This window comes from Cebus imitator, unplaced genomic scaffold, assembly GCF_001604975.1.
Source record: "Cebus imitator isolate Cc_AM_T3 unplaced genomic scaffold, Cebus_imitator-1.0 Scaffold32, whole genome shotgun sequence".
Lineage (NCBI taxonomy): Eukaryota > Metazoa > Chordata > Mammalia > Primates > Cebidae > Cebus > Cebus imitator.
Window position 1 is genome coordinate 6350522 of NW_016107347.1, and position 27126 is coordinate 6377647.

At 37.2% G+C, this 27126-nt stretch overlaps 2 protein-coding genes and 1 pseudogene across 3 annotated transcripts in view; 2 read left to right on the top strand and 1 right to left on the bottom strand.

The window, feature by feature from the left end:
- The window catches only part of MAGI3 (membrane associated guanylate kinase, WW and PDZ domain containing 3), a 289692-nt gene that overhangs the window by 235169 nt on the left and 27397 nt on the right, over positions 1-27126 (bottom strand). The gene's annotated exons all lie outside the window — the stretch shown is intronic.
- On the top strand, positions 6614-7400 carry LOC108301193 (peptidyl-prolyl cis-trans isomerase A). Its single transcript, XM_017524277.2, has one exon. The coding sequence runs from the start codon at positions 6633-6635 to the stop codon at positions 7176-7178; it is 546 nt and encodes a 181-aa protein (XP_017379766.1). The 5' UTR covers positions 6614-6632; the 3' UTR covers positions 7179-7400.
- Positions 21635-25550, top strand: LOC108301192 (annotated as a pseudogene).

Below are 27126 nucleotides of genomic sequence, written 5' to 3' on the forward strand. Positions count from 1 at the left end.
TTCCAAATCGAATAGCTAAATAAAAAAAATAAAAAAAAAATATATTCTACTCTTAATGTTTGATTTAAAATTGGTTGGCAGTCATAAAGTATTTCCCTATAGGAATCATATATAATGGTATTGTATAGATCTCAGGCCAGTCCTCAAAAGCCAAAATGTAGTTGAACTAGAGAAGCAATAATAGCACACAACCCAAACATCCATTATACCACTGTTTCTATGGCAAAATTCATTCCAGAATCCAAGTGAGCATCTGGGTAACATATCCTCCCAATCACTGGCAAAGCAGCAAAACTCACTCTTGAGTTTTCCTCTTCTCTCCCAATCAGCCAAAAATCAACAGGGTGAGAAAGGAGATCTAATAATTGTGGAAGGTTGCAATAAGAAGAAGCTGGGTGGTAGGAGGCAGAACTACAGAAGATCCCACTGTTTTCACTGAGTCTAGTAAGGGTGGAAGGGGAAGTCTCAACATGAGATACTAGCAGTAGAAAAAGCAGCCTTAAGAATACTATTATCTTTCAGAAGTTGACATTGAAGCTATAGATCTCCAAAAAGAGCTGCAGCCAAGAAACTATCAGAGGGGCTCCAGCAATGTTACGAGGTTTCACTGTTGTACACCTGGTAGCAGTGGTTGTCCACTTGGTTTTGTTGTTTGACCTACGTGTCAGGAGGGTAGGAACAATCAGAAGAAGTAACAGAAGCGGTTTTTTTTTTTTTTCAAGCATTCTTAAGCCAATGAGATAGGAAAATGACTGAAATGCCAATTTACTTAAATATAAGGACATAGCTGATCTACTTTTAGTCTTTGTGTGATATGGATTAAAACAATGCATAATGCTTACTTATTAACTGCTTCAGACTAATGAAATGATAAGCATATCTTGCAATGGCTTTCAGTGCTATGTCATCACACAGCATTATCACCACCACCACCACCAGTACTGTAGAAGACACTTCAGTAACTCTATATGAGGGAGCAATGTGCTCATCCCTAGAAGAATTGTTGGTCTAATCACAACCACCTTGTTCTCCACTTTTCCAGTGTTTTTCACAGCTTAGATAATGGCAAGACTGGAGTTAGGAAAGCAGCTAAGCTATTATACTAGTCCATGTAACCAATTCCAGCCAGTGAGATGTAATGGAAACATCTGGAAATGTTTTTTTCTCTTTTAATAAAAGATATAGACACAGGTAACACCATTCCTTTTTCTACTTTAAATGTAACACCTGCAACTTCACAGATATCCTAAAACTATGGGAAAGAAAGAAACTTAAGTCATTGTAGAGTACCTCCAAACTTTTTACTAAGCGAAGTTAAAAATTTTTTTGCTAAGCCACTGTAAGTTTTTCTGTTGCTTGTAGCTATGATAAGATCAACTACCTGTTGATCAACTTATCTGTTGATCAGATAAGATACAACTACCATCTATAAAGCATGTATCATGTGCCCGGCACTGCACAAAACCGTCTAATATATTATTTTATTTAATTCTCACAACAATCCTCTGAAGCAGATAATGACAACAACCACATTTTTAAAGGGGGGAACAGAGATTTATAGACATTAAGACACTTGTCAACATTAGTTAAATGGTAAACTGGAATTCAAAACCAGATCTGTATGATGTCCAAGTCCATGTCCTTTACATGACACTAGATCACATCATCAGTTATTACACTAGTAGCAAAGAAACAGCATGGAAAAACGAAATAACCAGAGACTATAGAGTCAAAACAGGCCTTGGTTTAAGTCCTGGCTCTAGTATTTAATAACTGGGGAAATTAATTAATTTCAGTTTTCTGAACTATAAGATGGAGATAATAAGTAATAAAATATGTTAATAATGACAATATGTTCTTACAAAATTTATTCTAGCAATTGAATTTATTCAATTGTGTCTAAAACAACACAAGCACATTCCCTGGCACATAAGAGACACTCAAACTTTAGTTTCCTTTCTCATTTCCAGTCTAACAATTGAGTGTTCTGTCCAAACCATGAACAGAGGTGAAGAATCTATTTATGTTCTCACAGAGCTCAAAGTCAAGTGAAGTGATAAACATTATAGTAATATGAACAGTATAGTAATGTTAGAGGCATACATCAGATGCTATAGTAGAAGCACAGAAAAGGAGGAAGTGTAACAAACTGGCTTCAAGAAATAACCTCTGAGCAGGCTAAAAAGAGCTTGCCAGGTGATGAGAAAGGGAAGGGCAATAGCAGAAATATGCTCTCAGTAGAGGAAACAGTATGTGCAACAGCACAGAGTAAAAAGAAATCTGGATATATGGTAATCCCTGCTTATCCACAATTTTGCTTACCAGTTTGTTACCTACAGTCAGTATTGGTCCAAAAATACTAAATGGAAAATTCCAGAAATAAACAATGCACAAATTTTAACTTGCACACTGCTCAGAGTAGCAACCTCGTGCTGTCCCACTCCATCCCACCCAGGATTTGAATCATCCCTTTGTCTGGCATGTCCATCCTGTATATGCTCCCCACTCATTAGTTACTTAGTAGCCTGCTCTCTTATCAGATAAACTGTCATGGTATCACAGTGCCTGTATTCAAGTAACCCTTATTTTACTTAATAATGGCCCCAAAGCTAAAGAATATTGATGCTGACAATTTGAATATGCCAAAGAGAAGCCCTAAAGCGTTTCCTCATAAGTGAAAAGGTAAAAAGTTCTCAACAAGGGAAAAAATAACTGAATGTTGAGGTTGCTAAGATCTACAGTAACAGCAAATATTATATCTACAAAATTGTGAAGAAAAAGGTATTTGTACCAGTTCTGCTACTGTACCTGATAGAGTTGAGATGTTTGCCCCTCCAAATTTCATGTTGAAATGTGACCCTTAATGTGGAGGGTGGAACCTAATGGGAGGTGATGAGTAATGAGTGAGTTCTCACTGTATTAGTTTACGTGACAGCTAGTTGCCTTAAACAGCCTGGCAACTCTTGATCTCTCGCTCACCAGGCAACACACCTGCTCCCACTTTGCCTTCCACCATGATTGAAAGTTTCCTGAGGTCCTCACCAGAAGCAGGTGCTGGTATCATGCTTGCTGTACAGCCTGGCAAACTGCGAACCAAATAAGCCTCTTTCCTTTATAAATTCCAGCCTCACGTATTCCTGTACAGCAACACAAAACAGACTAATAATATAGCACCTCAAACTGCAAAAGTTACAGCCACAGAATGTGATAAGTGCTTAGCTGAGATAGAAAAGGCATTAAATTTATAGGTAGAAGATGTGAACAGAAACATATTCTGATTACCAGCAATCGAATTCAGTATTCTGCAGTTTCAGGCATCCAATAGGGGTCTTGGAACATATCCCCTCAGGATACGGGGCACTACTGTATTTCGGGACTACAAGTAATTAGGAACAGTTGGAGCTAGTAATGGGGAGTAACAAGAAGAGGGGGCTTGTTGTTTAAGCCCAGCATTTTGAGGCCAGCCTGGGCAACATAGCAACAACCCTGTCTCCTCATCCCCAAACAAAAAGATTGCTGCATCAGTCTGGCAGAGCCAGGCACAGAGACTCATGCTTGCGGTTCCAGCTACTCAGGAGGCTCAGGTGACAGCATCCCTTGGGCAACAAGAGACCAGCCTGGGCAACATAGAGAGATCCCTGTCTCTACATGCTAAAAAAAAGAAGAAAGAAGAGGGAAGAAGGGAAAAGAAAAAGGAAGAAGAAGAAAGAAGAAGAAGAAGAAACAAGAAGGAAAGAGGAAGTAGAAGCAGCAGAAGCAGAAGAAGAGGAGAAGGAGGAGGAGGGGGGAGGACGGGGAAGAGGAAAAGGAAGAGAAAAAAGATTAATTCTATAAGCTTTTGGACTGATAAGACTAACTGATATATATTGTTTAAAATAATGTATTATTCAATATACAAAGATAGTAGATAAACATTTTTGCCAGTGGCAAACATAGCTAAATAATAAATAAGTGAATGAAAATTATTAAATAATCCTTATTTATGTTCTATCTTCTTTCCCTTTCTATTATCTAGGGAGAAAACCACTTAAAAACATAAATTACTCATAAGATAAGATGGGCAAGGAAGAAAAAAAGGAGGAGAGCAAGGGTCTAGAAAAATAAAGACAGTTATGAACGACTGAAGTAGTAATCAGTTTAAAAAATAACATGTACGTGCTCTAATTCCAACTTTACTATTCTAATTTAACATTAATAAAAATGAGTTTAGTTCCAAGCCTGTTTTGGGGGGAAGGGAAAGGAAAAGACTGCAAACGAATATTAAAACTTTTAAAATATTAATATTAAATAAAAGTACATAAAAACTAGGCTAAGCATGGGAGTGGGGCGGATAATCAAAGAAATAAAGGGAGATAAAAAATATTTTCTAAGATTGTTACTTTTAACTATCTCATTTTAAAACAGTCTTAAAATATCTGGTACAATATTGATTTTATTTTTACTTGACATCTTCTCTATTAATGTCCTGTTCAAACACCTCTATTAATTGTTAAGTATTTTAAGAAAAGTTGAAATGTTTTAGGGAGTAAAAAGAGGACCCATTTACTTTTCTCCACATTTTAATAAATATAGACACATGTATCTTTTATTTTGGGAATAGACTCTATATAAAACATAGAATCTAATTTACCTAGTAAAAGTAAATAGGCAGAACAATACATAATTACTGACTTTCCAAGGAATAGTTTTGAATGTAGGAACCCCTGCAGTATAAAATGGAAATGGATCTTTTAAATGACTTTGTTAAGACTGTCCTTAAAATAAAATTTGCAAAAAAAAAAAACAGAATTGTAAAAGTAACTTCACTTTAACATAAGTTGTACAGCTACAATTCCATTCTCCAAGGTCCGTTGACAATATTTAGAAAATGATGTTTATTCATTAAAGGAGCACCAAAAGAGAAAAAAGAATCATTCTGCATCCTCCATGAACTATTAACATTACCCAGCTCAGTGGTTAAATAATATCCTTTCCATTTTAAGTAACTGAAAAAAGTAAACCCTAAATGGCCTAACTTTTGCTTTTTGAATACTTTAAACCTCCTTGCTGATCTGCAGATTAGTTTATTAGTCATGTTTAAATAAAAGCACAGAATAAAAATTACTTAGGCATGTAAATATATGAGCTACCATGTAGCATCTCCATCATTATTACAAACCAACTGGCCATTAGAGAAATCTTTGGTTTTTAACTAATGTTTTCATGTCTTAATTTGGTCATCTATATACAAAACGTATGTACACAGAAAGAGAGAGAGAGAGAGAAGGCGATTATATTTCACTCATGTAAAAGTATTTCTTACACAACACACTGGAACTGTAAAGAGATTAATGAGAAAATGATTGTTATTCAGCCCTTTTCTGTTATCAAATTATAACATCCCTAAATCTCTAGTTAAAATAATTTATAATATACTGTAATTCTAATAATTATTCATGATTTTGAACTATTCGGATATTAACTAATTCATCTGACATAACCTTCATAAGATGCACGTTTGTATACATGCTTTACAATGATCATTATTTCTAAATACTGAATTCAATCCTCACAAACTCACTGCAACAATATATGACACAAAGATTTAGAGTAATTAGCAGATGCTATAAGCACCTCTAAAAATCTTTCATTTATGAAAGATCTACAGCTTCATGCTTTCAGTCTAAAATATCAGATTATTTGCTAAATACATCTTATAGAATGGTAAAGCTGAATGCTAAAAAAGGTTAAGATCCTTGCAGTTCCTTGCTCTCCCTTTTTCCACCTGATAAATGTTTATATTCTAGCCTTCTGTAATATTTCAAATCTTAAAGAAAGATTTAAATATAAATTAAATATAAAGACATCCCTCCCTAAAGACAACTATATTTAATTCCTCTTCATAATACTAACATCTTGAACATATGAAAAGCACTTAAATACATTTATTAAATGGGATGACTGGCTGAACCATGAATGAATTGGTAAATAAATAAATGACATGACTATGAAATAACATATTAAGAAGAATCTTACTATTAATTCTTTTAAGGTAATAAATCACTTCTCTAAATTTTCCTTAACTTCATTTTTCAAAACACTTCAAGTTGGTAAGCAACTGTGAAATCAACCCTTTCAAATTTACATATTAATATTTTTTAAGAGTAAAATGGACAGGGAAAAGAGAAAGTGAGTATTATTGTGATCCACAATGAAAAAATATACTTATGCCAAGGGTCAAGAATTCATGTAAGCATTTAAAACTCAATAAAAAATAGCCATCTTTGGTGAAATTACATGACAAAGAAAACCAAAGAGACTATTACTACAAACAAACGCTTATTAAGTGTTCATTATGTATTTGGCATTGTATGAAACACTAAAATCTAATTTTCCTTGAGTAAAAGGAATTTAGAATTTCAACTCTGAATCCTAAACTATGTAAGACATACTGCTCTTGGAGATGGAGTCCCAACAGGGAAAAAAGTGAATAACCAAGAAAAGGGTTAACTGCTAAGGAAAATAGTATATTAACTTAAACATACTTAGTATGTAAAACATTTGTATCGCATAACAACTAAATATGTAACTATAAAAATCAAAAGTGATGACTAAAGTTAAAAATTTTGCAAGAATATAACATTAAAAGACTCATGGATAGCTTTGCAGACGCCGCCGCCGCCTGGAGCCTTCTAGTATCAGCCATGGTCAACCCCACCGTGTTCTTCGACATTGCCGTCGACGGCGAGCCCTTGGGCCGCGTCTCTTTCGAGCTGTTTGCAGACAAGGTTCCAAAGACAGCAGAAAATTTTCGTGCTCTGAGCACTGGAGAGAAAGGATTTGGTTATAAGGGTTCCTGCTTTCACAGAATTATTCCAGGGTTTATGTGTCAGGGTGGTGATTTCACACGCCATAATGGCACTGGTGGCAAGTCCATCTACGGGGAGAAATTTGATGATGAGAACTTCATCCTAAAGCATACAGGTCCCGGCATCTTGTCCATGGCAAATGCTGGACCCAACACAAATGGTTCCCAGTTTTTCATCTGCACTGTCAAGACTGAGTGGTTGGATGGCAAGCATGTGGTCTTTGGCAAGGTGAAAGAAGGCATGAATATTGTGGAGGCCATGGAGCGCTTTGGGTCCAGGAATGGCAAGACCAGCAAGAAGATCACCATTGCTGACTGTGGACAACTTTAATAAGTTTGACTTGTGTTTTATCTTAACCACCAGACCATTCCTTCTGTAGCTCAGAAGAGCGCCCTCCACCCCATTTGCTCGCAGTATCCTAAAATCTGTGCTCTCGCTGCAGTTCCCTTTGGGTTCCATGTTTTCCTTGTTCCCTTCCATGCCTAGCTGGATTGCAAAATGAGGTAAAAAAAAAAAAAAAAAAAAAAAAAAAAAAAAAAAAAAAAAAAAAAAAAAAAAGACTCATGGATAAAAAATGGTTTGGGGCCAAAATGATAAAACAAAGCCTTGCTAAAAAGCAGTATGACTAAAAATACTACTTACATAAGTTTTCGTGAACGCAAGAAACTTCCTTGTCTGTTCTGTTTATTTCAGCACAATAACTGAAACAGTAGGCATACAATAAACATTTGTTGAATGGCAACAGATAAACAGGAAATTGATCCTTGTCTTCAAATACCTTACTAAGGAGATAAATTTCTAATCACAATTCAACATTAACCAGTGCTATAATGCAGTATTTTATAAAGCATAGAAAGGCACAGAGAACAGAGGAGATTCTGTCACTAAGAAGCTGTAAAAGCTGAATGGTCTTGTTTCATTCCTTGTTTTGGCTGGCCTGATTTGTTTTATTCACTATTTAGTGAATACCTACTAAGTAACAGGTGTTGTTCTAAGCACTGAAAATACAGTAGTATAACTTATATGCTTTTTTTTTGGGGGGGGGGGGTCGCACCATGTTTCCCAGGCTGATTTCAAACTCCTGGGCTCAAGCCATCTTCCCACGTCAGCCTCCCAAAGTCTTGGGATTACAGGTGTGAGCCACCTCGCCTGACCTATCAGTATGCTTTTAATGATTAACTAACAACCCTCAAATGTAGTGGCAAACAGCAACCACCATTTAGCTCATGTTGACAATTTGTACAAGGTTCAGCAAGTGGTTATTTTGGTTCTGGCTGGGTTCATTTATGCATTTGCGGTCAGAAGATAGGCTGCTATCTTCTGGGTAGCAGGGTACAGCTACCAGGGTACAGCTCTAGTATCACAAATCAGGGCAATGAAGGATGAATTTGGAGCTCAGAGACAATAAATTGGTAAATAGCACATGCTTCCATTTCCTTTCTCAAAAGAATTTAAAGTGGCTACAACTTTTTAAAAAATCACACCCAGGAAAGAAATAAGAATAAAAATAAGAAAATACATAAGTAATAAAATTAAATAAAAAATTGTGACTCAACTTCTATGTGATTAAATTTCTAAATAATTATGATTACCTGTGGGGTTTTTACGGGGCACAGCAAGAAGTTAAAGCTCTTCTTTTAAAACGGGGCTGTTATTCTCAACTATGTATACAAAAGTTAAAAAAAAAAAAAGACAACAAAAGAATATAACACAAGTGTTAAGTCACAGCTCTCTAAATTTTTTGTTGTCATCTATGAGTTTGTATTTTCCAAATTTTTTCACATATTATTACTTTTTAAATTAGGGAAATTAAAAAAAATTTTTTTGAAGTTTAACTGGTCACTAAATATCAATGAATGGGATTAAAGCTGTATAGTCTCTTATGTAACAGGATTCTGAATTCCTTTGAGAGAGCATACATTAGAAGGAAATCATTTCTGCAAAGTAAATCCTGAAGTTTTAGGTTATTTCCTAATAGCTATGGATTTAGAGAGAATAAACCAAATGTTAATCTTTTCAAATGTTATGAACTGCACCAGCAAATTTATAGTGTTCTATTTAAAGACTCAGGGTACAGCTCTAAATGAAAATAAACAAATGAAAAATCTCCTAGAAATAAAAAATTAGCCAGAGCAGGAGATCTGATCATAGTTGCCTTCTCTGGTATTATAAAATGCACAGGCTCAGTAGTATCTGAAGTAGAATCACATCACCTCTCAGAAGCTCAACACAGTGCCAACTGTCAGCCCCATGTTCCATCTCCTACAGGTTCTTAACTGAAGAGAATATCACAAATGGCCATTAATATAGGAAATTATGCTTATCCTCATTAAAAGTCAAGAGATGCAAGTTAAAACCATACATATACCATTTTATGGCCACCAGGATCAGAATAATAATATTTATTATTATATATTGATAATTATTGATTATAATAATTATGTTTATTAATTATTATTTATAGAGATGGAGTCTCACTATTGCCTAGGCTGGTCTTGAACTCCTGGCCTCAAGTGATCCCCCTGCCTTGGCCTCCCAAAGTGCTAGGATTACAGGCATGAGCCACCATGCTTGGCAGAAAAATTTTAAAAGTCTAAAATACCAACCATGCAAGAGGATGTGCAGCAATAGAAACTTATACTTTATTAATATGGTAGAAATTATACTTTCAGTTACAGGGTACAATCCTGTCTTATTATAAGTATTAGAAATATCTTCTCCAATGTCTCCTGATAAACAGAAGCTCTTTAAGTTAGCCAAATTTATGTTTTGCCTTCATGATAAACATAAAATACTTCCCTTAAAAAAAGAAACAGCCTATAATCCCAGCTACTCAGGAAGACGACTTGAAGGCAAGGAGTTCGAATCCTGTCTAGGGAACACAGCAAGACCCAATCTCAAAAACAAACAAAAAAACAAACAAACAAAAAAACCCTTCCCTATCCTATAGTCATAAACAAATGCCCTTATATTGAAAATTTTAGTTTTGTTCTGAACATTTAAGTGAAAAAGTACAGCATAGTGGTTAAGTGCACGGACACTGGAACCCAAATGACCTTTAAAATGTGGCTCTGCTACTGTGTCCCTAGGTAAATTACTTGACTTTTCTCTGCTTGTCTCAGTTTCCTTATTTTAAAAAATAAAGGTAATTGGGTAATTGACGTGATAAAAAGAGTAAATGTATATAAAGTGCTAGAACAAGGTCAAGAATATGAAATGCTCTACGTAAGTGTTGGCTATTTTTATTAAGCCTTTGTCAGAAATTGATTTTTGTATAGGGTATGAGGTAGAGATTCCACTTCATTATTTCCCATATATTCTTCATTCTTACATATTGATAATCAATTGTTATTGATAATCAATTGTCTCAGCAATATATAGTGAATAGTTTATTCTTTTTCCACAAATGTGCAGTGCCACTCTGACATACATTAAGTTTCCACAAAGGTCTGTTTCTGTGCCTATATTCTGCTTCATTGGTCTATTTATCTATCTCTGTGAAGCTACCATTCCATAAAATTATAAATTATTGACATCAATAATATAATACTACATAGTGTAGATGAAGCGCCTGCCCCCAACTTGTTCTTCTCCAACTTTCCAGGATAACACGTCTTTTGCAATTTTAAAATAAGTTTCCAAATTTCATTTTTAAAACCATAGGAATTTTGCATGAAATTGCATGAATTTACAAATCATTTTGTGAAGACATGACATAATTATGATATTCAGTCACCCTATCTGAAAATATTTTTTCTCTCCATTTAAGATGTTTAATTTTCACTCAATAAAATCTTACCACCTTCTCAAAAAAGATATTACAGGTCTGTTCACACTTATCTCTATATCCTTTTGTGAAATTATAAATGTTACCTTTTTAAAAATAGATTTTGGTTTTAGGTTTACTTAAATATTTATTTTTAATCATTACCTCATATCCATCAACTATGCTAAACTATTGATTTTTCTGTAGACTCCTTGGACTTTTCTACGTAGACAATAGTATCATCTACAAATAATGCCACCTTGTTTCCTCCTTTCCAACTCTTATACCTTTCATCTCACTGGCTACAATTTCCAACTGAAAATATATTTTAAATAACTTACAAATAAGTTATATATTTCTAATATAAAATAGAAGCAGTGAAGGCAACTATCCTCGTTATATCTGTTTTTTTGTTTGTTTGTTTGTTTTTTTGTTTTTTTTAAGAAAAGAATGCTTCTACTATTCCATCACTGAATACCAGGCTTGCTATAGGTTTTTGATGGATTTCAACAGGTTAAGAAAGTTTCCTTGTTTGGCTGATTTAAAAAAAAAAACAAAAACAGAAACAAAGTCTCATCTGTCACCCAGGCTGTAGTACAGTGGCATGAACATAGCTTACTGTAGCTTTGAACTCCTGGGCTCAAGCAATCCTCCAGCTTCAGTCTCCTGAGTAGCTAAGGCTACAACACCACCATGCCAGGCTAATGTTTTTATTTTTTGTAGAGATGAAGTCTCACTCCATTGCCCAGGCTGGTCTCAAACTCCTGGCCTCAAGTAACCCTCCTACCTTAGCCTCCCAAAGTGCTGCAATTATAGGCCTAAACCATTATCCTTGGCCTAAAGTTTCCTTCTAATACAAGTTTGCCAAGATTTTTACCATGAGTGAACATGGTGGGACTTTATTAAATGATTTTTCTATATCTATTGAGCTGTTATACCACCCTTGCATTCCTGATTAGTTATAAAAATACTTAATGTCCAAGTTGGATTCATCTTTCTTATCATAGCTTAGTTTGCTAATATTTGTTTGAAAATTCTGAATTCATATTCATGAGTGAAAGAGACCAGTACTTATTCTCGTTCATAATGTCCATATTTGGTTTTAGTATTCAGAATATACTAATTTCATAAGATGGGTTTTGGTTTTGTTTCAGCTCTCTGAATTTGCAGATCATTCAAATAACATTCCTTTAAGACCTGAAACACTACCTAAGCCTGTTGTTTTCTTTTAGAAAGATCTCAGGTTGCTGAATTAATTTCTTTATTTAGAACTTTGTTACTTTTAATTTCATCTCCAGCCAATTTGAATAAGTTACATTTTTGTAATAATTTGCCCATTTCATCTAAACTTTCAAATTTTGAGCAAAAGATTCTCACAGAATTCTCTTAACGCTTTAAAATCTGTAGCAACATTAGTATACCCATTTTTTTCTTCCTAATATTGTTTTATTAATGCTTCAATTTTTTTCCTTGGTCTATATTGTCAGAATTTTATCAACTTCACAGTCTTAAAAAAAAAAAAAAAACAGAACTTTGGATTTGCTAGGTTTAATCTCATTAACTTCTGCTCTTGTCCTTATTTCCTTTTGCTTGCATTCATCCATTTGCTTGAATTTATTCCAATTTTCTTTTTTTAAATTTATAACATATTTAGTACCCTAATTTTCAGGCTTTCTTCTTTTCTAACGTATTCCTTTAAGGCTATAAATATTCCTCTGTGCCCTGCTTTAGCTGCATTCTGTAAACTTTAATACTTCTAAAATTTCCATTATGATGTCTTTAGTCAGATAATGTAGCCTCTATAATATGAAAATGTGTTGGTACTTTTATAGGCTCAAGCAAGAGTGGCTAGGACCCACAGACCAAATCCAGCCACTGGCCCATATTTTTGAATAAAATTTTGTTGGAATAAGGCCACAGCAATGTGTTTGTGTATTATCTATCATTGCTTTCCACAACAAAAACAAAGCTCAACAGCTGCAACAAAGACCATGTGACCCAAAAAGTAAAAAATATTTATGATCTGATCATTTACAGAAGGTTTGCAGACCCTGGCCTAAAGCACAGTTTTCACAAATGTTCAATACATACTTGGTGGGTGGGGTGAGGGAAGAGCTATATTTTCCAATATTAAGAACAGGGTTCTATATACATTCACTAAATCACACTTGTTAATAATGTAGTTCCATCTTCTACATGCTTACTTATTTTTCTCTGCTGAATCTAAAAATTACTGAGAGAAATCTTAAAATTTCCTACTCTGATGATGAATTTGTCAAAACTTTCTTACAATTCTGTCAGCTTTTGTCTTTATACTTTGAAGTTAGGCTATTAGGTTTATACAAACTGAAAATTATAGCTTTCTGGTAAAATCAAAATTTTATTTCTGTAATATCTCTCTCAGAAGCCAATATTTTGCCATAAAATACATGACAATATCATTATACAAGAAATATTTTGATTAGTATTTCCCTATTTATTCGATGGTTTACTTTCAATCTTTTTCTGACCTTATCCTTTAAGTATTATCTTCTAAACTTCATACAGATAAATCTTATTTATCTTTCCAGGCTGACCTGTGTCTTTTAATTTAAGAATAGACTTGACCAAGTTCAGTGGCTCACACCTATAATCCCAGCACTCTGAGAGGCCAAGGCAGGTGGATCACCTGAGGTCAGAAGTTTGAGACAAGACTAATATGGTGAAACCCTGCCTCTACTAAAAATACAAAACCTAGCTGGGCGTGGTGGCAAGCACCTGTAGTCTCAGCCACTTGGGAGGCTAAAACAGGAGAACTGCATGAGCCCGGGAGGTGGAGTTTGCAGTGAGTTGAGATTGCACCACTACACTCCAGCCTGGGCAACAGGGCTAGACTCTGTCTCAAAAAAAAAAAAAAAAAAAAAAGAATCCATTAATACTTGTTATGATTATTTAGATTTAGATTTCTAACATTTTACAATATTTTGTGCTATTTTTCCCACATTTTCTTTTTTGCCTTTTGTTAAATTGACTAAAGTTTGTTTCTCATCTCATATTTTTCCTCTCTTCATTTAGATGTTTCTACTGTTTTCATTCTTTTGATGTTAAGCTTTAATTTTTAAAATTCATATTTACTGGAATCCTATTTTTTGGCTTCTTCTCAAATAATACAAGGCCATTAAGAGGCTTTAAATCTAGTTATCTCCATCCCACTCACACTGAATGGTAGTACACTATTTTAGTACTACCCTGATATTATTAGGGTTTTTCTAAACTCCACAATTAGACATTGTTTTTTTTTTTTTCACATTATCATTGTATGTTTAGATTTTCTCCCATACTTACCATTTTATTTAGCTGTGTTCCTTCTTATCTCACATCTTCCAAGAATAGAAAAAAATCCTCCAAAGTTATTTGGAGGGGTGGTGTCTTTTGGTGGTGAACTCCCTGCTTTTATTTGCCTTGAAACTACATTTCACCTTCATGTTTGAAAGACTGTTTCACTAGAATATAATTCTACGTTGGCCATTGTTTTCCCTTAGCACTTTAATTATTACAGTGTTTTCAGGTTCCTATTTTAAGATCTTTGCCTTTGCTGTTCTGCATTTCTACATTAAGTCCATGTTCCCAGGCATTGATTTCCTTGTACTTATTTGTTGGGCTTCCAAAATGTGAAGATTCCAATCTTTCTTCAAATGAATTTCAGCCACTGATCACTTTAATTATTGACTTCTCCCCATTCTCCCTCTGTCATTTTCTGAAATGTATTCCCTGTATAGCTTACATTTTTAATCACGATTTCCATGCCTTTGTCTCTGAGCTGCTTTCTGTATAATAGCTTCAGACCTGCCTTCTCTTCTTCAGTGTCTAATCTGCTATTTAACCTTTCCATTGATTTTTTTTGCTTTTTTATTTTGCATTTCTACATTTTCAGTTTGGTTTACTTTCAAAAGTGCCTGGTCAATTTGATAGTCATTTGTTCCTTATTCATATTTTCAACTTTTTCTTTTGTTCCTTTAAACAATATTAAAATACTCATTTAATAATATGCATTTATATTCTAATAATGAAGTATTTGGGGTTTAGTTCTTTGACATACTGTTTTTACTGATTCTCATTCCTGGTATTTTGTCATGACAGTAGTTTCTGATGCTGTGCTTCCTATCTTATATAGCTCTGTGGCAATTCTCTGCAATGTGTTTGGAAATATTTTCTTCCAGGTAGAGTATCAGTTTGGTTCTGCCAGGCACCTGCCACATTAAAGTCCCAGTCCACGTTAAATTGTAATTCTCAGTTTAGGCTCTCTCAGATCATGCAAACAGTATTAATTTAAACCCCAAATGCATATGAAGGTGAGTGAGTGGCCACAAATTCTCAGAAAAGACTTTTTTTTGCTGTTTTCCTCTGTGCCAAAACCAAAGACAAAATTTTCTTTGCCTACTTCTGCAGGGTAAATGCTATTTTTTTCTTTATACTTGCTCACCTTTTTCGTAGTCTCTAGTCTCTAATCTGGCTCCCCAAACTGTGGAAGCCTATATCTTAGGCCCCAGCACCTTTTTACTCCAAGATTCCAGGTTACCTAGGTCTGTGTATGTGTATGTCCCCAGGTCATCCAGTGGCTTCAAAGTTCTCTCATTTCGCTGGTCTCCTACTCATTCCATTTGCAGACTTATCTAATTCATTTAAAATGACCCTTTGTTGTCATGACTTTTTTTTAATCAAATATGTTTTAAATGTTTTATAATTGAATTGGTGAGCCATATTATCAGAAAAAGAAATCCCATTAATGCTTTCTTGACTGTTCAACCTAATGCCATAAGTCATATGAAGCTTTAAACATGTCCTAGTTTAAAAGAACTGTTGTAGATGTTACTTTAGGATGGTCTATTCCCACATGAAAATTTTTTTGAACATAAGAATTTAATAAGTCAGTTCATTTGGGTGATGAAGAAATCAAAGACATTTAAATGTAAAGATACTTCTTTTCTTCTTTTTTAATTTTTTTATTTTTTTTTGAGACAGAGTCTTGCTCTGTCACCAGTCTGGAGTGCAGTGATGCAATCTCGGCACACTGCAACCTCTGCCTCCTGGGTTCAAGCTATTCTTCCACCTCAGCCTCCCAAGTAGCTGGGACCACAGGTGCGTGCCACTATGCCCAGCTAATTTTTGTATTTTTAGTAGAGACAGGGTTTCACCATGGTGGCCAGGATGGTCTCAATCTCTTGACCTTGTGATCCACCCACCTCGGCCTTCCAAAGTGCTGGGATTACAGGTGTGAGCCACCGTGTCTGGCCAATGTAGAGATGTTTCTATTAAAACAATCAGCCAGATAATTCGTCTAGCATGAATACAATTTGAGAACTACTTTAAAAACATAAGATAATTTACTTCAATAGTGTTCTATTTAAATTAGAACAATTCACTTTCTAGTCATATATCACGCATCATGAGTTATACCACATTATACAGCAATTCTATTGTAATTATGTTCCCAAATACCACTTTTCATATTCTAAAAAAAGTCACAAAGCCAAATGCCATATATTACTTTTTATAATATTACTCAGACATGGCTGGGCGCGGTGGCTCACACCTGTAATCCCAGAACTTTGGGAGGCCAAAGCGGGCAGTTCACAAGGTCAGGAGTTCGATACCAGTCTGACCAACATTGCGAAACCCCATCTCTACTAAAAATACAAAACTTAGCCGGGCATGGTGGTGAGTGCCTGTAATCCCAGCTACTCGGGAGGCTGAGGCAGGAGAATCGCTTGAACCCAGGAGGTGGAGGTTGCAGTGAGCCAAGATCACACCACTGTACTCCTGCCTGGGTGACAGAGTAAGACCCTGACTAAAAGGAAAAAAAAAAAAATTACTCAGACTTTCAGCCAAAAAGTCTCAGTATGCAGTAACAGAGTAATAGAGTAATGCTGTTATTTAGCCAAAGATCTGAATAGCTAGTGTGTGCCTGGCCCTGTGCTATGTACTAGAAATGATAGAGCAGTATGTAATTTCCAAAATCAGCAGCTACTCCAACCTCTTCTCTGGTCCTAATACCTTCACAGACTCCACTCCCTGATAAAATAAGAAGAAAAAAAGAAATGTATTTATTTACTTTTTTTTCCTTTATTCTATATTATATGTTAAAATTCTGTCCTGTGGTTTGCATTTGTGGCCCAAATAACTGATATTCAGAATGATCTGGAAAAGTATATTTAAAGAGATGCAGATAATAGAATGGCAGGAACACTAAGGCTAGTGTTCTGGAACCAGTTGTTCAGTTAGGAAAGTCAACTATTTATCCAGCATTCATAGTGAGGCAGGAGAACAGTGTCTGGAAGCAGGGAATAAGGCCAATTCATGCTGACTTCCTAAAACTGAATTAAAAGGAAAACTCCATCTCTCAACACTCAAGTAACAAACGGATCAGAGGCTACTCCCTTTGTAATGCCCCTACTTTTTCTGCAGTTGCAGATGAAAAATGATAGTACCTCTGATTGTTCTTTCCCTGCAACCAATCGGACTGGTCACAGGCCAAGTCTTCATTTGCATAGGGGTGTAACTTTGTAACTTCACTGCAGCCTCTGACTGGTGACTTTCTGCAACCAATCACAAGTTTGCATAGAGAGTAACTTTGTAACTTCACTTCAGCCTCTGATTGGTCACCTTTGCAACCAATCAGACTGATTGTGAGCCACTACTTCATTTACATCGGGTGTAAACCAAGTAGCCAATGGCAAACCTCTAAAGGGTATTTAAAACCTAGAAAATTACATAACAGGAGCTCTTGAGCCACCTGCTGGAGCCCACTACCACTCTATGTAGTATACTTTCATTTCAATAAATATATGCTATTGTTGCTTCGTTCTTCCATTGCTTTGTTTGTGCATTTTGTCCAATTCTTTGTTTAAAATGCCAAGAGCCTGGACACCCTCCACCCATAACAATAGCTCAATATCACTTTAGATTTCTTGTTGTCACACATGCAGCTAACAATATAAACAGTAAACTGTGAGAAAAAAATGCTAATAAATGTTGACAAGGTGATTCTAAAATTTATATGAAAATTTAAAGGATTAGTAATAGCCAAAGCAATAGTCAAAAACAAGTTGGAGGACTTATACTACCACTCTGATTTATTATAAAGTGACAGTAATTACCAAAGTATATTCTAGAGTAAAAACTGACAGTAGAATAGAATAGAGTTGCACTATCCAATACAATAGCCACAAGACACATGTGACTACTGAGTACCTAAAATGTAGCTAGTGTAATTCAGGAACTCTAGTTGTAATTTTTAAATTTTTAGTTAATTTAAATATAATAACTGATAAGTGATCCAGTTATTAGAAAACTTTGAAGTATGATTTGGACAAACTTTGGTATGTGAACCTACTTATTCAACTGTGAATTGTATGAGACCTAAATACAGACCAAGTATTTCTGATGAAAATTTGGAGTCTAACTTGAGATGTGCCACACATGTTAAATTTATGCCCAATTTCAAAAACATAGTACCAAAAAATGTAAAGTATCTCATTAATAATTTCCTACTGATTACATGTTAATATTTTCACGTGTAGGATTCAATAAAACATGCTATTAAAATTCATAAATTTATTTTTACTTTTTAAGATATGGCTACTAGAAAATTTAAAGTTGCACATACAGTTCATATTTGTGGCTTGCATTGTATTGCTACTGGACAATATCGTGGTCTAGAAAGAGTTGGACCAGTTGCCACTGGTATAGTGAGTCCAGAAAGAGTTCCACACACAGAGACCTGATTTATAAGAAAGCTGATGCTACAAATGTGATGGGGAAAGGATGTCTTTTAAATAAACAGAGCTGAATGAACTAAAAATTCATATGGGGAAAAAAATGAATCTTGAGTCCTCACATAACAAATAAAAATCAATTCCAGATAGACTGTGTATCTAAATGTGAAAGTCAAAGCAATAAAGCTGTTAGAAGAAAACAAAGAGTATCTTCATTACCTTGGGCTCTGCAAATATTTCTAAGCAGAATTCAGAAAGTATTAATCATTTTTAACAATTAATAAGTTAGACTACACTATAATTAAGAACTTATCTTCATCAAAGAATACCATTAAGAGAGTGAAAAGGCAAGTCAGAGTGGGGAAAAAAGCCATCAGAACAGAGAAAGCACAAAAAAGGGAAAATATGAGGAACAGATAGATACACATACACACACACACACACACACACACACACACACACACACACACAGAGAGAGAGAGAACACATTCATTGTATATACTTTAATGCCTCAACATTTGACTGTTTTCCCGTTAACATGTCCCACTTAAGAAAAAGTTCAAGTAACTAAAGTTTAGCTGCTTGAAACAAAATTTTAATTAGCCAATTTCGATTCATTTTTAAAACTTATATACATATTATTTCTTGTTGCTAAAGATAATGTACATAAATTCAACCTTTACATGACCACACGTGGTCACTGTGTCAGTATATAAGAAGTGAGTTATCCTCAAAAAAAAAAAAAAAAAAAGGTAGTGTTGGGAAGAGTTACCCTCAAATTAAAATTAATAAACCCAAGAAATAATGCAAGAGACAGCCAAAAGAAAACTTTGGAAGGTAGGGTAATAAGAGGACAGCAAACTGGTTTGGGATTTCACAACTGTATGTGCCCTCTACTCTACAGAAGAAAGACAGCCAGTCTCAGCATGACCCAACCACCAATTTGACACAGAAGGCAGTCCAGGTAGGGTCATTCCTCCCCAGGATTGAACAGCAATACCTTCAACAACACCAGGTAAACCTGACAAGCCAAAATCAAGAGGGTATATGACTAGGAAGCTTGCTAATAAGAAGCAGCCAGGGAAAGCAATCTCCTTCTCCCACAAGATCTGAGATTCTCTTGTCCCACAAAGGGATACTGGGGTAGAGGGCCAGATGGCACTGGCAAGAGGGATTCCTTTAAAAGTGTTTATCCTGAGACGCACCTTTGGCCTCAAAGGCCTGAAACTACCTTTTCACCCAGAAACATGAGGTGGCCCAGCCTGGGAAAGCCCTTCTGTCTCCTGTGGCAATACCAATAGAGACCCATGAGACCCCAGTGGTATCAGATAAACTTCATAGATCAAAATAATGTTACAAAGGCTCTGGGACTTAACCATCATTATTAAAATCACAGCCCACAAAATGTGGCAGGATTTCATGCTAAACTTAAACAGGATGACTGTCTGTAACAAGTAATGTATGTATACATACACAAATATATAAAGAGAGAGAGGGAGAGAGACATATATATGAGAGAGAGAGAGAGAGAGAGAGAGAGAGAGTAATAAAAGGGCAGAGTTAAGCTCTAACATATTAATAATTACCTTAAATATAAATGGTCTAAACACACTCATCAAAAGACTAAAATTGGCAGCATACATACAAAACACATGACCAAACTATACTTGGTCTACAAGAACTTGGTCCAAATTCAACATTAGGTAAGCTAAAAGTAAAAGGATAAAAAAATTATATTATGTAAACATTTTAAAAAGCAGAGGTAGCTATATCAACATCTGCTAAAGTAGATTTCAGAGTAAAGAAAATTATGAGAGACAAACAAGAATATTACACAGTGATAGAAGGGTCAATCTACTAGGAAAACATAATAATTCTAAATGTATATGTACCAAATAATAGAGCCTCGAAATACATGAAGTAAAACCTGCCAGACTTGAAAGGAGACACACACAAGTCCACAATTATAGCTGGGGACTTCAACATGTTCCACTCATCAACTGATAAAACTACTAGAAGGAAAATCAGCAAGGTTATTTTGAACTGCAAAATTAACAAACAATTTAACTGACATAAATAGAACACCCCACCCAACAACAGCAGAATATACCTTTTTTTAAACACTAGTGGAAAATTCGCCAAGAAAGGCTGTTATCTTGGGCCCAAAAACAAACCTCAGCAAATTTTTAAAAATTGAAATCATATATTGTGTTCTCTGACCATAATGGAATCCAACTAAAAGTCAATGACAGAAAGAAAAGAGGATAATCTCTAAACATAAGAAAATTAATCAACGTACTGGCAAATAATCCATATGACAAAAAGGAAGTCTCAAAGGAACTTTTAAAAATACACAGAACTGAATGAAAATGAAAATATAAAATTAAAATATGTGAAATGTAGCTAAAGTAGTGCCAACAGGAAAATTTATAGCACTAAAAATGTATAGTAGAAACAAGAAGATGTCTCACATCAATAATCTATTACCTCAAGAAACTATAAAAAGAAGAGCTAAATAAATGTAAAACAAACAGAAGAAAATAAAGATAAAAGCAAAATTAATGATATTGGAAACAAAAAAATCAATAAAGAAAATCAATTTAAAAAAACTGGTTCTCTGGAAGTTTTTAAAAAACATTAAAATTTAGTAACCTCTATATAGGAAGATTAGCAAAAATAGAGAAAATACAAATTACCAATATCAGAAATGAAACAGGGTCTATTACTACTGATCCTGCAGCCATTTAAAGGATAATATGGGAATATTATCAACAATTTTATACTCATAAATTCAACAATTTTGAAGAAATGAACAATTCCTCAAAAACCACTCCACTAAGATGAAGACAATCTGAATAGTCTTATAAACATTTTAAAAATTGAATCTGTAATTTAAAAGCTTTGAAAAAAGAAATCTCCAGGCCTAGACTAATTCTACTGGATAATTTTATCAAATACGTAAATAAAAATTAATGCCAGTTTTTTGTTTGTTTGTTTTGAGATGGAGTTTCGCTCTTGTTGCCCAGGCTGGAGTGCAATGGCGTGATTTCAGCTCACTGAAACCTCTGCCTCCCAGGTTCAAGCGAATTCTCCTGCCTCAGCCTCCCAAGTAGCTGGGATTACTACAGGCATCTGCCACTACACCCAGCTAATTTTTTTGTGTAGTTTTAGTAGAAACAGGGTTTCACCATGTTGGTCAGGCTGGTCTCAAACTCCTGACCTCAGGTGATCCACTCGCCTCAGACCTCCCAAAGTGCTGGGATTACAGGCGTGAACCACCACGCCCAGCCCCAGTTTTATATAATTTGCCAATCTCTTCTAGAAAATAGAAAAGGAGGGAACATTTCCCAACTCATGAGCCAATATTACCTTTTCATTTATGGTCACATTAAAACCTGCATATGAATGCTCATACCAGCTTTACTTGTAATAGCCAAAAACTGGAATCAGTCTATGTCTTTCGACAAGTGAATGGTTACACAAAAATACTACTCAGCAATGAAAAATTGCTACAGTTGCTACATGCAACAATTTGGATGAATCTCAAGATTCTATAATTCTCAAAAGGTTATGTCTCATATAATTCCATTTAGGTAACAGTTTTCGAATGACAAAATTGTAGAAATAGAGAACAGATTAGTGGTTGCTGGGAGTAGGAAGAAGGAGGGGTGACAACGAAGTGGGTGTGGTTCTAAAAGAGCAATAATAAGAGGGATACTTTCAGTGATGGAACTGTTCTGTATCTTGTCTGTGGTGCTGGATACACAAAAATGGTAACACTGTATAGGAGCAGGAACCGGTATCCAGGAACAGAGCCCTTTGCTCCTCCCTCAGAATGAATGGAGACCAGAAATTAGATGTTTATGCCCACAAAAAAGCAAGATTTCGTTCAGCACTTCTCCTAGATCGTTACGGTGCTGACTGAGGAGGAGATGGGGCACCCAGAGACAGGAGATGCTATTGCCCGCGTCAAGGACGTCCTGGAGTACAAAGCCATTGGAGGCAAGTATCACCGGGGTTTGACGGTGCTAGTAGCGTTCCGGGAGCTGATGGAGCCAAGGAAACGATGCTGATAGTCTCCAGCCGGCCCTGACTATCGGCTGGTGTGTGGAACTGCTGTAAGCTTTCTTCCTGGTGACAGATGACATCATGGATTCATCCCTCACCCGCTGGGGACAGATCTGCTGATATCAGAAGCCAGGCGTGGGTTTGGATGCCATCAATGATGCTATCCTTCCGGAAGCATGTATCTACCGCCTGCTGAAGCTCTACGGCTGGGAGCAGCCCTATTACCTGAACCTGGTTGAGCTCTTCCTGCAGAGTTCCTATCACACTGGGCAGACCCTGGACCTCAACACAGCCCCCCAGGCACTGTGGATGTTGGCAGTTTCACTGAAAAGAGGTACAAATCTATTGCCAAGTACCAGGCAGCTTTCTATTCCTTCTACTTTCCAGTAGCTGCAGCCATGTACATGGCAGGAACTGATGGCGAGAAGGAGCATGTCAATGCCAAGATCTTGCTGGAGATGTGAGAGTTCTTTCAGATTCAGGATGATTACCTTGACCTGTCTGGGGACCCCAGTGTGATCAGCAAAGTTGGCACTGACATCCAGGACAACAAATGAAGCTGACTGGTGGTTCAGTGTCTGCAATGGGCCACTCCGGAACAGTACCAGATCCTCACGGAAAATTACGGGCAGAAGGAAGCTGAGAAGGTGGCCCGGGTGAAGGCATTATATGAGGAGCTGGATCTGCCCGCCATGTTCTCGCAGTATGAGGAAGACAATTATAGCCACATTACAGGTCTCATTGAACAATACGCAGCACCCCTGCCCCCAGCTATCTTTCTGGGGCTTGCCCATAAAATCTACAAGCAGAAAAAGTGACCTACAGACTGCGAGGTGGGGAGAGGAGGCTCTCAATAAATAAATTATTGTGTAAAAAAAACCAAACAAACAAACAAAACACATTATTTAGAACTAAATATACATATGATGTCAGCCCATGTAGAGTGGTCACTGAGAGGATGTCAGCTGCAGCAGGGAGATGCAGCTGGAGCTGCACATTCCTCAGAGCTAGCAGGGGCTGGGAACAGGCATCCCAGCAGGAGCCCCGGGCCCTACTGAGTTGGCAGAGTGGGAGCCCTGCACTCCCCGCTGCAGGTGTAGCCACCCAGCAGCACTCCAGACCGGGTATCCCTGTGCTCTCTAGGGGCAGGAAGCCCCCTACCCCTGCAGGCTCAGAAGTGCCTGCATCTGCTCCCTGGCCTCTCCCTGCTCACTCGGCAATTGAGCAAAGTTGTGGACGTGTCTTGATAACTAAGCCCAGGTGCTGTCGCAACAAGGCCGGGTATACAAGCGCTTGTGGTGGCGCTGACCTACCAGCCTCCACCCGGCACCTCAGCCCTCTCCATAAACTTCTTTTGAAGCGAAACTCTGGGTGCTGACAAGCATGGGAGGGAGGCTTCGCCCTACCCTCTTGTGGACAGCCTGGGTGCTGCTGGCTGCATGCTGATGGCAGCAGGTGGTAGGCAGGTTCCCAGGTGGGAAAGGGACGGTACCTGGTGAAACCGTACCTTCAAGCAAGGGAAGGCCTGAAGCCTGGAGGTCCAGCTGCCAGTACTGGGTGGAGCCCAGGACTAGGAGTGAGAACTTCCTTGATGCCTTTTGGCCAATGGAATGGTGCTTTTCCCTGGCTCACCCAAGGACCAATCAGCACACACTTCCTCCCTTCTGTGCCTATAAAAACCCCCAAGACTCAGTCAGACTTGGATACTTGCCAGCACAATCTGCCTGCAGATAAGAACCACTTTGAGTCTCTTCTTCACTGAGAACTGTTTTGTTGTTCAGTAAAGCTCCTCTCTGCCTTGCTCATCCTACAGTTGTCCTCATAATCTCATTCTTCCTGGATGCGGGACAAGAACTCAGGACCCACTAAACGGCAGGAGTTAAAGGGGCTGTAACACATTCCTGGCCGTCTCACCAAGCTGTGGGCAGTGACACACTCTCAGACTGCAGGATTGAAGGGTGGCAACCCTTCTTGGGGACCAGACCTCGGGATTTCCCCAAGCCAGAGCTTCTGTAACACTACAGCCCTCCTGCCCTCCACCGGCACCAAGTGGCCCTACATGCAATGGGAAGCAGCAGTGGAGCCGGGCCAGCTCAGGAGCTGCAAGCCGGAGCCAGGCAGTGAGACTGAAAGAGCTATTAACACAAATGGGCCAAGATATGCCTCCCTGAAACAGCTTCCCCAACTTGCTGCACTGCAGGCAATGGGGTTCTGCTGTTCCCGGTGTCTCCCAGCGTTTAGGTGCCACCACCACATTCCCTTATCCAGACACTGGTACCTGTACCAGAAGCCACTTGTGGTATGCCAGCTACAGAAGCACCCTTGCATGGAGCTGCCTGTTCCCCCAACCACAGCAGCTGACATGCCTGCCTGTGTGCAGAGGCCAGACCCCACACTCATTCACTCACACGCCCCTCACCACTCTGTCCTGGCTCACCCTTGGCAGGCACGGGATACGGGCAGGTATTGTGAACCAAGCACAGCCTGCCAGGCCGAGTGTTCAGAACGAGCCCAGTGGGTGCAAGCAAAACTCAGGTAGAGGTGCCACCGGCTACAGGTGTTTCTTCACCTTAGGGTGAAGTAACACCCTAAGGATGCTATGACACATACACATGTACAAATGAGTAGAAGTAAAACTAGAGAAATCTGTTGGTGGTATCAATGTCAATATGCTGACTGTGATATTATACTATAGTTTTGTAAGATGTCACCATTGGTGTAAACTAAGGGAAAGGTACACAAGATCTCTATTATTTCTTATAACTACATGTGAATTTAGTTATCTCAATAAAAATTCCAATTAAATAAAAAACAAGAATTGCTATCTAAGCTTCCTCCCTTACAGTCAGTAAAAAGGTAAAGAGAGAGATATGGGCAGAGCACGTTTTATATACAGCTTTAAAGTCAATTCACACTAATGATGAGAGAGAAAATTCCAGAAACAACACGAATTCTAAGCACTCAATCCAGCATCCAGATCACCAAATTCCACACCAGACAATCAGTAAGCAAAGCCAAATCCAAACACATATAGATTTAAAAAAAAAAAAAAAAGACATCAAGGTGGTTTCAGACAATAGAGTATAACAAGAATCCAAGAGCAGTCCAGAAATACATCTCAAAGCAAACAGAATTACAAAGCCATAGTCCTTACATCTGGTTCCTTGTTTTAAGATTGGCTACTTCCTATAGGTTGTCGATAAAAAGAAAGGTCAAGTTTATTAGGAATCATATATTAAGAGTATGGCCCAAATACCTGGTACAAGCTTCACATAACATTTATTGAAGTATTAGAGAAAGGGAGGGAATAATTCATGAATGAATAAATAAAAGTTGATGGACCCTCATCTCATAAAAAGACACCACCACAGAAATTCTGCATGCAGCTTTAGAGGGTTCTTGAAGGCTCTAAAGCCTGAATTTTATGAAACCTTGGTTTAGAGTCTGCATGTTGAGGAAACTAACGAATTAGGTCATTTGCCTCTTTAAAGCAGAGGGTTAGATAAGACAACTTGTCAAAGCCCTTTCTGATACTATTACTTAATGATTTATACTCTGGTCACACCCTCAAATGGGACTATCTCTTTTCATTGTCAAATGAATAGTACAGAATTTTTAACTTGACACTGGATTTACCTAAGAGGACCCTTAAGCATATTTACCATCCAGGACAGGATTGAAGTGTAAGGAAGAAGGTAGAGAAACCATGGAAATTTTTTGTATATCATTAGTAAGTCATACTTAAATAGAAAGTATGAGGCAAAACAGCCTGAGGGAAAAAAGGTAAATGCCATGATGTTGCATGATGCCAGACTGGTTAGCAAATATGTTCAATTTCACTCTGTTTCAGCAAAAATACCTCTCAAGAAAAAAATACAGTACCCCACTCAAAAAAAAAAAAGTTTTAAACTATAAGGTTATTAAAAAGGTATGGAGAAAACAAATTTGCTACATAATACATTATGAGATGTCCGAAAGTACATAAACTTTTTCAGCTCACCCAATGCAATATTCACTGACTACCAGCTTATAAAAGCTACTACCCACCATGTACAGACATCTGACTTGGATTCCCTGAGATACAGAAAAGCTTTTTGAGTCTATCTGAAAGTGAACTACTAGCAAGGACTACATCTCTCCATTGAAATTACTGAAATTGGCTCAAATTGATTGGTTACAATCAAAACCATGAAATATTCAACATGGATGAACAGATAGGTCTACTAAATTAAAAAAAAAAAAAGTTTCTCCTATTTGGAAAAATATAAGATTAAATACTCAAGCTCCTTTCCACATAGTTTTTAGGAATGCCATCCATTCAAATTGTTAAAAAGTATGAGTATTAGGCCGGGCGCGGTGGCTCATGCCTGTAATCCCAGCACTTTGGGAGGCCGAGGCGGGTGGATCACGAGGTCAACAGATTGAGACCATCCTGGTCAACACGGTGAAACCCCGTCTCTACTAAANGATCACGAGGTCAAGAGATCGAGACCATCCTGGTCAACATGGTGAAACCCCGTCTCTACTAAAAATACAAAAAATTAGCTGGGCATGGTGGCGCGTGCCTGTAATCCCAGCTACTCAGGAGGCTGAGGCAGGAGAATTGCCTGAACCCAGGAGGCGGAGGTTGCGGTGAGCCGAGATCGCGCCATTGCACTCCAGCCTGGGTAACAAAAGAGAAACTCCGTCT

Excerpts from the sequence above, each read along its gene's own strand:
- LOC108301193 (XM_017524277.2), top strand. The coding sequence starts at position 6,633 with ATGGATAGCTTTGCAGACGCCGCCGCCGCCTGGAGCCTTCTAGTATCA.